The 13,978-nt window shown below is 42.4% G+C and overlaps 1 protein-coding gene across 2 annotated transcripts in view; it reads right to left on the bottom strand.

Annotated features, from left to right (window-relative positions):
• Positions 1–1,890: 1,890 nt before the first annotated feature.
• The window catches only part of LOC147612352 (E3 ubiquitin-protein ligase HOS1-like), an 81,729-nt gene continuing 69,641 nt past the window's right edge, over positions 1,891–13,978 (bottom strand). For both annotated transcript variants that reach the window (XM_086782970.1, XM_086782971.1), the window contains 3 exons: positions 12,390–12,524; positions 3,089–4,071; positions 1,891–2,936 (listed from right to left, as the gene is read on the bottom strand). In XM_086782970.1, the coding sequence (XP_086639096.1) occupies positions 2,753–2,936; positions 3,089–4,071; positions 12,390–12,524 (1,302 nt within the window). In that variant the 3' untranslated portion in view covers positions 1,891–2,752. The remainder of the gene's footprint in view (positions 2,937–3,088; positions 4,072–12,389; positions 12,525–13,978) is intronic.

Here is a 13,978-nt window from a genome sequence, read left to right as displayed (position 1 = left end):
GATACATATCTTTTGCAAGACAAGGTTGGAACATATCCAAAACCCTTACCTTGTGCTTAATGCTAGATAGAGAAAGTCTTAAGGACTTCATCACGTACGTACTTTTGCTTAAGACTAGAAATAGAGACTTGACCATTTGTCCGTTTGCCCAACCTAGTGTGAAAATTTGTATAGGTCATTTTTGACATTAATATATAATTATGCCATTGCAAAATAATACTTGTGAACTCTCCTCTTTCCTCATCTTGGTTACATGCATACTATTGAATCATGCTACATAGGATTGTTTGTATTACCTTTTCTCATTTTCTCCCACCCTTTGCGAGAGAGAATCATCACAAAGTACCATCTCTACTTGCTTGCATCTAGGCGAAGAGCTCTCGCTCTTCACCCCTACCCGACAAGGAACATTTTGGTGTGACAATGGAGTGAGGACGGACAAGCAACACGACACAAGCATGGTAAAGCTCTAAGTCAAGGCCCAACGACACAAGCTTCGACAAGGCTCAAGTATGTGCTTGACTTAAACAACTCCCTCAACCTCAAAGAAATAGAAATATTATTTCCGTAGAGCATACTCGTTGCAATCTTAAAAATGGTGCAACTCTTGCACTCTATAATACCATTTTGATGTAGAGTGTAACCAATGGTGAGCTAGCACTTCAAATCTCTTGTCTAGTAGAAAGCCACAAATTGATCAAACATGATTTTATTTTATTTTTGTTGATCAATCTCGAGTTGCTTCAACTTGGTTTTCTTCTCAATTCCGAGTCATTCCTAAAACTTTATAAAAAAAAACATGAGAATAATTCCTTAACATACTCAAATCTTTTTTTTATAATTATCAACAAGAGAAAAAAACTAAAGACACCTTCTAAAGCAACATGAATAAGGTGATGAGAAGCCTTTTCCTAAAAGTTGCCTCTTGTGATTTCTGGTGTCGTTTTCCCATCATACGAGCTTCGCATACATCCGGACTATCCAAACATAATGACAAACACGTAACTAGCTTACTTTTTTGCATTTGTAACAACACCTACACATCAAAATGTACATATCTGCTATGCTATAATTTGCTTCTTCCATTCTTCCGACATCACCTTCAAGGTCGATGATGGTCACTTCATATCTAAGATCAAACGAACATTTGAAATAGGTAACATGAGTGAGATACTTCGTGCGCCTTTGAAGACACTTTCATCGTTGCTTTCCAATGACACCTGATGTAGTCTCCCACATGCATGCTTAAAGGAGGAATGCCAATCTTAAGTTATCATATTCATTCACTTGACATATACCCAAGCACATGCACCCCTGCACTAGACATACTTCCTTTTAATTATTCTCCGTTCTTTAGTTAAGTACTCATTTACATGGAATCATTTGGACTTAGATACACAAATATTCATGAAAATCTTGTCAGATTCGCATACCACGACTGCATTAAAGAGCAAAGCACTTCACTCACTCGATCCTCTTTCCTTGCCTCAACTATTTACTTCACCTCACTAACCAACCAAAAAGGAAAAATTATTGGTTGGCAGTTAGGTTGTAGAAGTGCAAAACATGTCGCTTCCAGTGAAACTAACCACCTACACTCCAGAATCTTCCCCTCACAATTGACGACGAGAATCCCCTTTCTATAGACCACAAAAAGACAAGCGAGCATTTGAAGCCTCTAGTACTCACAATTCTGGGATAATGTGTTGCTGCTTCAAACAGCAAAACCCCACTTCTTGAGGGGTTTTTATTGTCTGCAAACCGGTGAATATTGCATTGGGAGCTTCTGGTATGAAAGGTGTACTGCTGCTTCAGACAGCAAAGCCCCACTTTGCGAGGGGTTATCATCTGCAACCCACCTCGGGTGACCTTGATAACACACACCAGAAGTGCATACGGATCACTGAAAGTATATTTTCACAAACATCTACAAAGTGTGCATGCACTTGAAAGTGCCCTGGTGATTAAATTCCTAACATGAAATGGGAAGGGAAATGATCTGTCTTCCTATGATATGTTAAAAAGCTTTTCACTTTCCAGCACTTCCCCACCAAGACAGGAAACATCAAAATCACCTGTGTTGGTGACAACACAAATAAAACTGCAGACAAAAGTGGAAAGGCACAACTAACAGCGGCCTTTAACACCACTTTACAAGAAGGCCCTTCCTTTACCAGGCCATTGATCCATTACTCCTCTCAAGAGGAGTATCTACTATGGCAATCCTTTATTAGCACTTGCATAGGCATATGTTTCAATCCCAATGCACAACTTGATCAGAAGATTCTGAGCTATGAGATCCAAGTAACATAGGAGTTCATGAAAAGCATCAACTTGATCTTCAGCTCAAACGCTCTGTAAGGTAAGCACAGCTCTTGCTCATGTTATGCTAGCAACTGGCTCTCAGAGCTAATCAAAAAGCTGCCACGAAGAGAATGAGCAATGTTGCCATTTGCACTTGATTATGCCAAAAATTTTCTTGAGCAGACCAGCCAGAAAGGTAAGGAGCCTTGCACTGCATAAATGCAACAACCTTGCAAGCTAAAATGATTCATCTGATCGTGAAGGCCAGCACTCGCAAAGCTTTGAGCTCCACTTACCAGCATACTGCCAAGTTCAACTGCAAGCACTAACAGAAGCCTTGAGCTCAACTCACCAGCACATACTGCCAACTTCAACTGCAAGCCCCATGGAGTACATTAGGGAGTGCACCACCAAATCTTCACATTGGCAAAACGTTCAGGAAAATTGGCTACAACGCATGGCTTCTGAATGATCTGCTTCCACTGCTTGCCCTTCCAATAGTAGATAAAGATTTGATCCTCCCACCAGGTGCAAAGGAGGGTGATTCCATGCCATCATCTTCTGCTCGCCATCTCAAGTCATTTTTCCTCTGAGAACGTGAGTTGGCAGTTTCTACATTTGACAAAAATATTCTGCAGCATCACCCAAGAAAACGAAAAAAGATTTGTCATCGCATGAAAGCCAGAAAAAGTTCTGACAAAAAGGTGTTTGAACACTTCGAGAAAAAAAAAGACTCTTTATATTTTATATATATACATAAACAGGTACAACACAAAGTGCCTACCCCTGTTGTTGCTGCTGATTTGCTGAAGGTTTCAGGTGGTGGTTGGTGAAAAGTCTACCTGAATTATCCCCTGTTAGATCTGTAGCTACATTTGACAGACAGACATCTAGATGATCATGTGCTTTCCTCTTTCCATTAGGACTTGACTGTACCATTTTCCTTCTAGATCTATATATAAGAGCCTCTCTACTTGACAAATCTAATCTCTGGTCTTTCATCGATAAGTCTCTCTTTTCCACAGCTCCACTTTCAGGCCGCCTGAAAAAGGATGCAGCTGTGTATGAACCATTTTCAGCTATAATTGGTGCCCCATTCAGGACACCCTCGTTACAAAATGCCCCATCATCATCTTCTTGGAGACTTAATTCTGAATCATTGGAAGATGGTACAGGTTCAAGACAGCCATTCAATCCTTGTGAATCTGCTGATGATAGATCCGGGTGGGGGAATAGTGAATTTCTGCCCTCATATTGAGTACTCCCCTTAGCATCCTGAGCAAAGCTTGGCCGTGTTTTCCTGGTTACAGAAGGGATAAAATCGTTTTCCACATTATAAGTCAATTTTCTGCCCAAAATAGGACTCAATAATAGCCCTTCACCATACTCCCTTTGAGGCACAGCACCACTAAAAGTGGAAAGATCCAGCCGAGACAAGACATCTGGACCCCCCGCCGTTGTAGCCTGGAATGGCTTTCCATGAAGTATAGATGGTTGTCGGTAATTCCCCCACCCCTCTGGCCTGATCAAATCAGGTGAAGGCTTCTGGGACAAGAGCAGTGACTCGCTTTTCCCATTCAAAGAGAAAGGTGCTGCATTCAAAGAGGCATGCACCTCCTCGGGTAAGGCTGAGACCACTGACTCAGAAGCCGACAGCTTAATAAAACCACCCTGCTTTGCATCTGCTGAAGGAGGCAGTAATTGATCCAGGGCTCCAGTTCGTAACTGTTCCTGTTGAATTTCTGGCAACAACTCAACACACTTTTCCTGTCGCACAAAAAAACAAAAAGAGAAAATGAACAGTTATAGCACAGATATTTGCTACAAACAATTTCTGTAGCTAAATGCTAGACAGTCAAAGGGGCTCACATAATGCACATCTCTTTAATTCATGATGTCATCCACTTACATAGAAACAAACCATTTACTTCAACAATAAATACCAATGGAAAGTTCAAGTTATTTTCTAGACTTTCCAAAAACCTAAGTGCAATCTTCAGTCCATACTCTAGTGCTATTGTGTGGTCTACAAACCGAATATGGACAGTTTGGAGGATTCGTATTTCCTTGTTAGAGGTGAAATTCTAGGATTTATGAAAGATATACTGCAAAAGCATTTGTCAGGAATGTTTTCCATAAATCAAGAACAAAAATTGGCAAGTCTACTCACAAAGCTTCGAATCATCAACTCTATCACAAATAGCTTGCCGCAACTTATACGAAGACTTCAAAACTGCATATCTGCTAATACAGCAGAAAGATGTGCATATCTGCTAATACAGCAGAAAGATGTACCAATTGAAAGTTCAAGTTGTTTCCAAACTTAACCAAAATCAAACGAGACTACTTACAAACCTTCAGATCATCAACTCCATCATGCACACCATAGACTACATGCTAAACATCCCAACTCACGTCATTGGTACCCAAGAGTAGGTGCACGTTCATGCATAAACATCTCACCATAATAGACAGATCTTCACGAATAAACCATCGAACTGAGTTTCTGCAACTTCTCCGGAGGTGCTCCGGAGGTGAAGGGCAGACTCAGCCATGATGAAGGTTGGCACTAAAGAGAGCGCAAACATCTACACACACAACGTTGCTGGTTGGGCAATTGGATAGAAAAAATTAATAGAAAAGAGCTGGCCGCAACCTGAATGAAGACTTCAAAAGAGATCTGTGTATCTCCTGAAACAGCATAAACATATAAGGATGGAAAGTTTATGTTATATTCTAAATATCAACAATGGCTACCTATTCATCTTATCACCACCCAGGCAGCATTACGTGCAAGGGCATGTCCACCTTCAAGCTCAAACTAGATACCATGTTGAGAATGTAACAACTCTTCGAAGGTGGAAGCAACCTGGCCTTATCACTTGAAGAGCAAAGTCAACCCCATTAGCTGCGTTTCTTTGTGGTTATATATATTACATGTTGGGATTCAAACTCGCACCCTGAGGGGCACACGGTGTTTTCATCTTAAAGCTACTTTGCGTCCTCTTCTGTTGGTCAGCACCTAGGGGTGGCCCTAGATGAGGATGCAACAGGTAATATGCGACTTATGGGCACTGCTGGCATGTGTTAGTGTAAAAGAACTTCTTTATCAATAAGTGTGCTTTCCTACATATTATAACCCAAGTGCACATCCCTAATAGGGTGGACTCCCTAAAGCAAATCCTCGAACTACCAAGCCTAATCCAGTAAGGTTAGGGGACCCTGGGATTAGGAGATAGCAAACATAGAGAGGGCTGGGGTTTAGAATTAATAAAACTAGGCTATTGGCTATCTATAGCAATCTAAAAAGAGCAGATCTAATCGTTAAGATGGCTGATGGAACATCTTCAAGACCCATTGGTTTATTTCGCATCATCGGAAATCCTGTGTATTTCTCAGTTGTTTTTTCTCTCATAAGAGGTATGCTTTCTAGGGTTACAGCCAGGTTGCATGTGGATTCTGAGAGAGGAGGAAACAAGTTGACTCATGCATGTTGGGATTCGGAGTCGTATGTGTGTGTGTGTGTGCCCACCAATGTGAGTGTATTGGTGTGAACACCTATCTAGGTGTGAACAACCCTTATACGCGTAAGTGTATTTGTGTGTGTGTGTGTGTGTGTGTGTGTGTGTGTGTGTACACGTGAACCACCTCTTGTCGCCCACCTTAGTGTTTGTGTGTGTAAGCAATGAAGTCATCAATTTGCCATGTGTCATTGCCCCATGGTTTGTGTGTTGAGAAAGGTAAGGTATTTTGCCTATAAAATCATTTTACCTTGTAAGCTTCAAATCAATTAATACAAGCATCACAATGTATGTGCAAATACAATCTGTTGAGCTTTGTTCTCTTATCTCTCTACCCTTCTCTCATTACTATAAACATCATGTTTCAGTTTGAACCTTCATAGCTTAACCGCCATAGCTTTGTATCTGCTAACCCTCACCCACAATGCATGTAGGAGATGTGCAGAGAAAGCCTTCTGAAACCCTTACTTTCTCTCTGGTTGAACTCCTTGAAGGGCTGCGATTCAGTACACATATGATACCCTTGGCATGTTGGGAAAACACGTGGGAAAGGGGTTGTGTTAACAACCTAAATTGTGGCAGAGGTCTTTAGGGCCTGTGCAGAGTAGTTGGAAGAGCTTTTGGACAGCATGCAAATGGAGTTTGGTGGGCAGCAGAAGCACATGACAGCCTATCTACAGAAGCAGTTTGTTGTTTGGCGCAGCAGAGAAGGGAGAGAGAGACCAGGGTGACCAGCAGAGGAAAGGTCAAAGTAAGGTACCATGCCTACTGTTGTATGCACAGAAGCCTTGTTGTAGTGATCCATAGCCCTAAACTTGATTAAGAACAAGATGCTGATTAAACATGATTAAGAGAGGAGAAGAGAGAGAGAGGTTTTTTTGTATTATATGGTATAAAATGATGACTGAATGTCTGTACACATTCTCCTTGGTCTTACCCCGTAGGGATGATCTCTAGCCTTCTACATGCTTCTACTGACTCTTAGACTTCTTCAAAAGGTGATATGACTTATGATGAATATGCAAATGATTACTTTATGCTTATATATGGGTTAGAGTAGCTGGTCGGCCTGTTGTCCTACTGTTGGCTTTCTGTGGACCCAGAATATTGCTAAAAATGCTATTAAATTCAGTGCTTATTCCCTTATTGGTCCAAACTGTTTCCCGACTAGTTGTAGATTGGCGACTCTGGCGATTGCATGCTTGGGTTCCCCCGATGGCTGTCGACTCGGTACCCATGCCCTCCATCATGCTTGACATGCTGATGATGATAATGATGATAATGTTGATGTTATCCTAAATGCTTCCCTAAACAAGGATTATGTTATTCATGTTGCGTATTACGCCATGGCATGTGTGTGCACGTGACATCCCCTCCTGCTAAACTTGATGACGGGTGGACAACCTTGTCATCCTTCCTACCTTCTAACTTTGACTGAACACCTTCCCCTTTTGACCTCCACTTCCAAGTCTTGTTGAAGAACTGAGCATATGTTCCTTTGTTGTCCCCATGCCTGCTATCTCTTTCCTTCAAAACAACGGTGAGTCACCTGCCGAAACTGATCATGCCTGATGCTAGGCCTCTAGAACTAATTTGAGAGCCAATGATGTATTGGTTCTGCGTGCATACCTCCAAAGAATGTTTTCGCTTGTTGCAGACCACTCCATATGCTACCCTGGCTGCATTCTTCTAATGGATCTGTGTACCTCCTTGGGACTATGCTTAGTGGTTGAGCCTGAATGCTTTGATACCAATGTCGCATGCGCGGGGGCTTTACTACTTTGTCCACCACTGTCCTTGCTACCTTGCAAAATATTACAAATGGATACTCTTGATCTTTGAATGATGATTCTATTGAATGCCTAATGATGCTATTTATATAGAAAAGGTATGAATTCATAATCAAGTCGGTTTTGCCTATTTTTCCACAAAACATTGTCCAAAAAGTCATATTTTGTAACTATGCCCAAAAGGTGTCCCAACCATTGGGTTATGTCTTGGGCACTTTTGGGGAGCCTATAGGGCTACAAAATCTGCTCTAAATATGCCCCTAAATCTGCCCATATATTTGCTAATAAGAATATACATGTCTATAAGCATCGAGATTAACGGATGCACATGACATCTTCTCCTGCTAAGCTAGGGTAATCCATACAACTTTGTTCCGATTCCGTTCCGGTCCAAATAAAGACTCCACTTCATATCCACTGGCTTGATCCCAAGCTCTCTAAGTTGGTCTTCAAGTTCTCTGGCTCGGTCTCAAGATCTTCTGAATCACATGTAATCCGTCCTCCTCACATGATTCGGATAGATTTTCTGGAAGCTCCTCTGAAACTGTTGGGTCAATCTCATCCTCCTCCAAATAGGATGTGGATCTCATTTGGAGAGATCCACCTCCTTGGGAACTATCGGCTTGACCTCATCCTCCTCCAAATAGGATTCGGAAAGATCCACTTGCTCGATCTGAGGTTCCAGATCTACTTTGGCTTCTGGCTCTAGCTTTGGCTTTGGCTTTCGTTTTGGCTCCAGCACGTGCATCCCAGGTAATGGCACCTCCTTGGGACTATTATGCTTAGTGGCTGAGCTTGAATGCTTTGATACCAATGTTGCATGCGGGGAAGCCTTGTTGTACTAATACATAGCCCTAAACCTGATTAAGAACAAGGTGTTGATTAAACATGATTGCGACAGAGGAGAAAGAAGAAGAGAGAGATAGTTGGTGTCAGGGTTTTCTTGTATTATATGGTACAAAGATTGCAACAAGGTGTTGATTAAACATGATTGCGACAGAGGAGAAAGAAGAAGAGAGATAGTTGGTGTCAGGGTTTTCTTGTATTATATGGTACAAAGATTGCAACAAGGTGTTGATTAAACATGATTGCGACAGAGGAGAAAGAAGAAGAGAGAGAGTTGGTGTCAAGGTTTTCTTGTATTATATGGTACAAAGAGATGATCGAATGTCTATACATATCCTAGGCCCTTGGTCTAAACTCTAACCCATAGGGGTGACCTCTGGCCTTCTACATGCTTCTACTGACTCGGCTTCTTCAAAAGGTGATATGACTTATGATGAATATGCAAATGATGATTTTATGCTTATGTATGGGTTACACGTGATGGTCGGCCTGTTGTGCTGTTGTCCGCCTGCTGTGGACCCAGAATATTGCTAAAAATGCTTATTAACTGCTGTGCTTATTCCCTTATTGGTCCAAACTGTCTGCCAATTGGCTATACACCGGCGACTGCATGCTTGGATGGCTGCCAACTGCTGTATCGATGTTTCTTATGCTGCCGACTGGGTGCCCATGCCCTCCATGATGCTTGACATGCTGATGATAATGCTGATAACAATGATGCTGATGATAATGCTGATGTTGATGCTGATGCTGTCCTAAATGCCACCCTAAACAGGGATTATAATGTTCATGCTGAGAATTAGGCCATGGCACCGGTGAGCACGTGACACCTGCGCACAGTAGTTGGAAGGGCTTTTCGACAACAGGCAAATGGAGTTTGGTGGGCAGCAGACATGTCGAAGAAGCGCATGACAGCCTGTCTACGGAAAAGCAGTTTGTTGTTTGGCATAGCAGAGAAGGGAGAGACGGACAAGGGTGGTCAGCAGAGGAAAGGTCAGAGTACCATGCATGTGGGTACAGACAGCATCTGCTGTGCGTTGGCAAAGAGCAGGCCACTAGGAAGACACTAGTGGCAGTTGTTATTTTTGAATTTTTCCCCAAAAAAAAACGCGTGCGAGTAGTTTTTTTTTTCAGCAACCTTCTAATACAACAACTTGGCCACTCATAGAGTTTCTAGAAGGGGGGGCACCTAGTTTTTAAAGAAAAAGCAGCAAGCATTTTTTTTACAAGAGCTAGGGCCAACCTATATAACAGAGCACATCTTACCTATTAAAATCATGTGATACAAAAGAACACAATTATGCCAACACCTGAAACTCTCATGTTACACCTGATACAAGAGCTACACCATACATAATGCCTACATCAGACTATCCATAGACAAAACCCCATCGCTCGAAGCAGAGGTGAAAAGGGAATGATGAAGTATTACGAAAATGGAACCATAACCAAAATAATAAACTCAGATTTCGGGGGACATCCCCGGCAGAGAAAATCTTCTTGTGTCGACGTTTCCAATATTCCGACACTTGATGGTCAAGTGTGGGACATGTGCTTGCAAGGAGAAGATGCTTTGTGATGGTGCTTGCAGTACTACTAGGTACATTCCTTTTTGGAATGAAAACCAGGGCAAAGAACACGAGGGAAAAGTTAAACTCCTCCATGATACGTTATCTCTAAATATTGATGATATGAGCATTAAGTACCTTACTGACATATGATGTTGCAGAGGAGCACCACGGGGCCGGAGCTGCTAAGCTCCTAAATGCAAGAGATAAAAGGCCCTGGAAAGGCTGAAGAATGGTTGGCCAGATGAGGAGCCAGAGTGGCTGCTGCAGAAGAGGGTGAGTGGAGACAAAGTAAATGAGGATGACCACAGTGGGAAGAAGGTAAACCTGCTGAAGCCATGGCCGAGGCTGGTGGAAAGGTCGGGCGACAGGCACATAGCAGTGGTGGCTGGAATCAGAGGCTGGAGGCACAGGCGCAGGCACAGTGGCGCTGGCCAGAAGGGGCAGTGGCGGAGCTGCCAATGAGCGACCACAGATGTAGTTGCCCATGCAATCGCGACGCCTGCTGGCAGCAATCTTGGCAGGTCACAGCTGCGTTTTCAGATCACAAGCGATGGCCAGTGGTGGCAATGTGCAGAGAAGCGGCAAACAAGGCTGTAAGAGGTGGAAGCAGAGCAGGCTAATGCAGCAGAGCACACACAAAACGCAGAAGCATGTTGATGATGGGTAAAGCATGAAACCAAAAAGAACGCAAGGTGAAAAGGGGGGTGATCCTAATACCATGTTGAAATCAGGGTATCCCAGGAGGAGCTATGGAGGGTCAAATATCATCATCATGATGGAGTGTGTAGAGAGAGATGAAGCAAGGAGAGAAGAAGCTTTAGGCCATGGCAATGATTGTACAAGATGAAGAGATAAGAGAGAAAGTGAGAGGGAGAGAGAGATGAGATACTCAAGACAAGATAGAGCAAGTTTGCACAACTCAACTGATACTCACGTTGAAGAACACCCCAGTACATGAATCTATAGGCATCAAGCATTGTGTTTTTTTGACCTAGACCTAAATAACGGTTGTTCACACCAGTAGACACTACTAGACTCTGAAATACCCAACAGGGGAGAGCTTCGGAACAAGCCTACTATTTGGGCTAGTATCAAGCAGATGTTCAAGGATGAGTTCCTCCAAGCGGAGGGTGAGTATGACATGGTATCCAGATTTGTAGAGCCGGATATGAAGACCATGTCTTTTGACACACATTTGCACAAGTTTAGAGAGTTGCAGGCAAAGGCGCCGCACATAGATGCGGTCACCTTGCTTGGATTTTTTATGCAGGGATTGTCCCGAGATCATAGCTTCAGGTGAGGAATAACAATTGCAAAACACTAGAGGATGCTATCCATTTTGCAAAGAGTTATGAAGAGACAGTTTCCGGCAAGAGTAAGAAGAATGTTCCTCACAAGCAAAGAAGCTCATCTCGAGAGATTAAGGGGTTGTTTCAGTTGGTATCAGAGAAACTCGGGCACAACCTGCGTGCAAGTTTCATGCTCAAGTTTGGTAATGCTTCTTGTTGAAAGTTAATGTTTGATGCATCCATAAACATGGGCTTTTTTATGTTCTTTAGCAAACCATTTTTGCCTAGAAGAAATCAGATATTTGGACAGTAGTCTCAAGTGCAGGCCTCAAGGCCATTATCACATGCTAATGGGTTGTGCCAGATTGACCATACGGTAAATTACACTCAAGTGTCTAAGTGTGAGGAGGCAACGCGCAAGAGTGCTAGCTGTCCATGTTTTCCTCTATCCAAACACCAAGTGGTTGATTTTCTTTGCAGCTACTTGGCAAGGGAAGAGCTGATTTTATTTGTGGCAATCCTCTCAGGCTGACGGAGAACTTTTTCCCCTTTGCTTGGGCCACATCGAGTTTTATTTTTGGGGGGTAAAATTTTTGTGTTTGATCATTTTATATATGAATGAAAAGGTGACAACCATTTTATTTAAATTTGGTCATGCACTGGATTGGATGCCCACACCCAACATTGAATGTTAGCCCAATGTGGACTGCTAACCCACAAGAGAACCCAAATTGATTGGCTGCCTATATTTATGGGCATAGATGAACTGATCGGCCACTACCTTTATTTCAAAGTGCTCGCTTCAAGCCTTAGGCACAAAAAATGTTTCAAGGTTTTGGAAGTTTCGAGGTTTTTGAGGTTCCAACTAGAAACATTCCATCCCAGAATAAAAATACTCAAGAGCATTTAAGGACCATTATACACATAGATACCAAAAAACATAGTAATTCATGATTTGAAAGCTTCAAACACAGAAAAGTCAAATCATAAACTCCTAGACTCTAAGATGCAAAGTCTCAAGAATCAATACTGAAGTTTACATGTGGACAATTTAATACTCAAACTTACCACCAAATTAGCTCGTTGTGCACATATGCTCTTCACAAGATCACTCTTTCCTCTGTCACTGCATTGATCAATAAACAATTTCTCTATTGCAGATAGCCTCTTGTGCACAAGATACGCCTCTCGATGGCGACATCTCTGTCAAACAAACAAAAAACTCGATAAGCTAAAATACAATAGCAATGCACACCCAAAGAAAGCAAACGTTCGAAAGTCCAAAAAGTACTAAATAATAAAAAACGGGTTTTAAATGCAACCTTGCTTTAAATACAACAAATGTCTAATCTATGATAAGAAAAATTGGGGTATTAATCAGACCTGTTGTCACCAGCCTGGACATTTCCCAGTATGAGAGGGGTCTGGTGAACTCCAGGATGTCTAAATATTTGGAAAGTATAAGCTTTGGGAATGGGGGATTATCCTAGAATACAAGGGACCACACTCCTAAAATTTAGGAGAGTTGCTATTTTTGGCCCAACTACGATGGAAATTCTGTTCGTGTCATTACATCTGGAATTGAGCACTACTAGTTGGGATATTTTTAGAGGTAAAGATTATGGGAGAACCCATCTCTTAGATTGAGATACCAAGAGTTGGCAAAGTGTCTATTACAGAATGTCTACTAGTTGGGATATTTTTAGAGGTAAAGATTATGGGAGAACCCATCTCTTAGATTGGGACATGTGGCAAGAAAGAGGATCAAAGTGAGACAAGTGGCCTCACACTTGTCACTCCAGCTATTGTGTGGCTCTCCACTTGTCATCAAAGCCTTCTCTTTCCATTTTCACTCATGGGAGCCCCAAATCTATAAATTGGAGTCCTCTCTCTTCATTAATGGTGGCTCTCTTGCTGCACACTAGCCTCTACCACCGTTACAGGCTGCCCTAATGATGGCTACTCTCTTTCTCTCTCTCTTGAAGGCTGCCCATGAAGAATACCGACTGTTGGGGACTGTTTTGGAGGCTTCCATCGTGAAGAAATACTGAAGACAAGGATATTTAATCATTTGATTATGATTTCTAGCCATTGTACTTGTTGTACCAACCCTTGTAATTTCTGTACCTGCTGTACCAGCCACTGTATCGACTGTACCAGACATTATACTTATTGTACAAGCCATTGTACCGGCTGCAACAACCATTGTAACTATTGTACCAATCATTGTACCTGTTGTACCATTATTTGTACTTGCTATACCGGCTGTACCAGCCACTGTACTGCTGTACCAACCATTTGTACTTGTATCGGCTGAATAGAGAGTTGTACTTGCTATACCAGCTCTATTGCGTGAAGACCCGTGGTTTTTGGGGAAGAATCAATACCCACACGGAGATATATGGATTATATTGTTGGTTCGGCATTTCTACAGCTTGTGTTCCGGCTTGGTAGCCTCGTGTTGGGCTGTGTTATAGCATTTGTATATGGATAATCCGGCATGTCTCATGGGGAGAGTAAGGCCCTCAAAGCTTGTACATGATATTATTCTCCTTGGGTAATAAAATACTCCAAGGGAGGGGGGGGGGGGGGGGGGGGGAGGGGGGGTGGCCCATTCCGGCCTCTATGTGGTGTCACATGTGCAAGCTCCATTTTCA

The sequence above is a fragment of the Cibotium barometz genome, chromosome 45, assembly GCF_041138505.1.
Source record: "Cibotium barometz isolate CiBa-2024 chromosome 45, ASM4113850v1, whole genome shotgun sequence".
NCBI lineage: Eukaryota > Viridiplantae > Streptophyta > Polypodiopsida > Cyatheales > Cibotiaceae > Cibotium > Cibotium barometz.
Note: the sequence above shows the minus strand (reverse complement) of the source record. Positions and strands in the feature narration are given on the sequence as shown.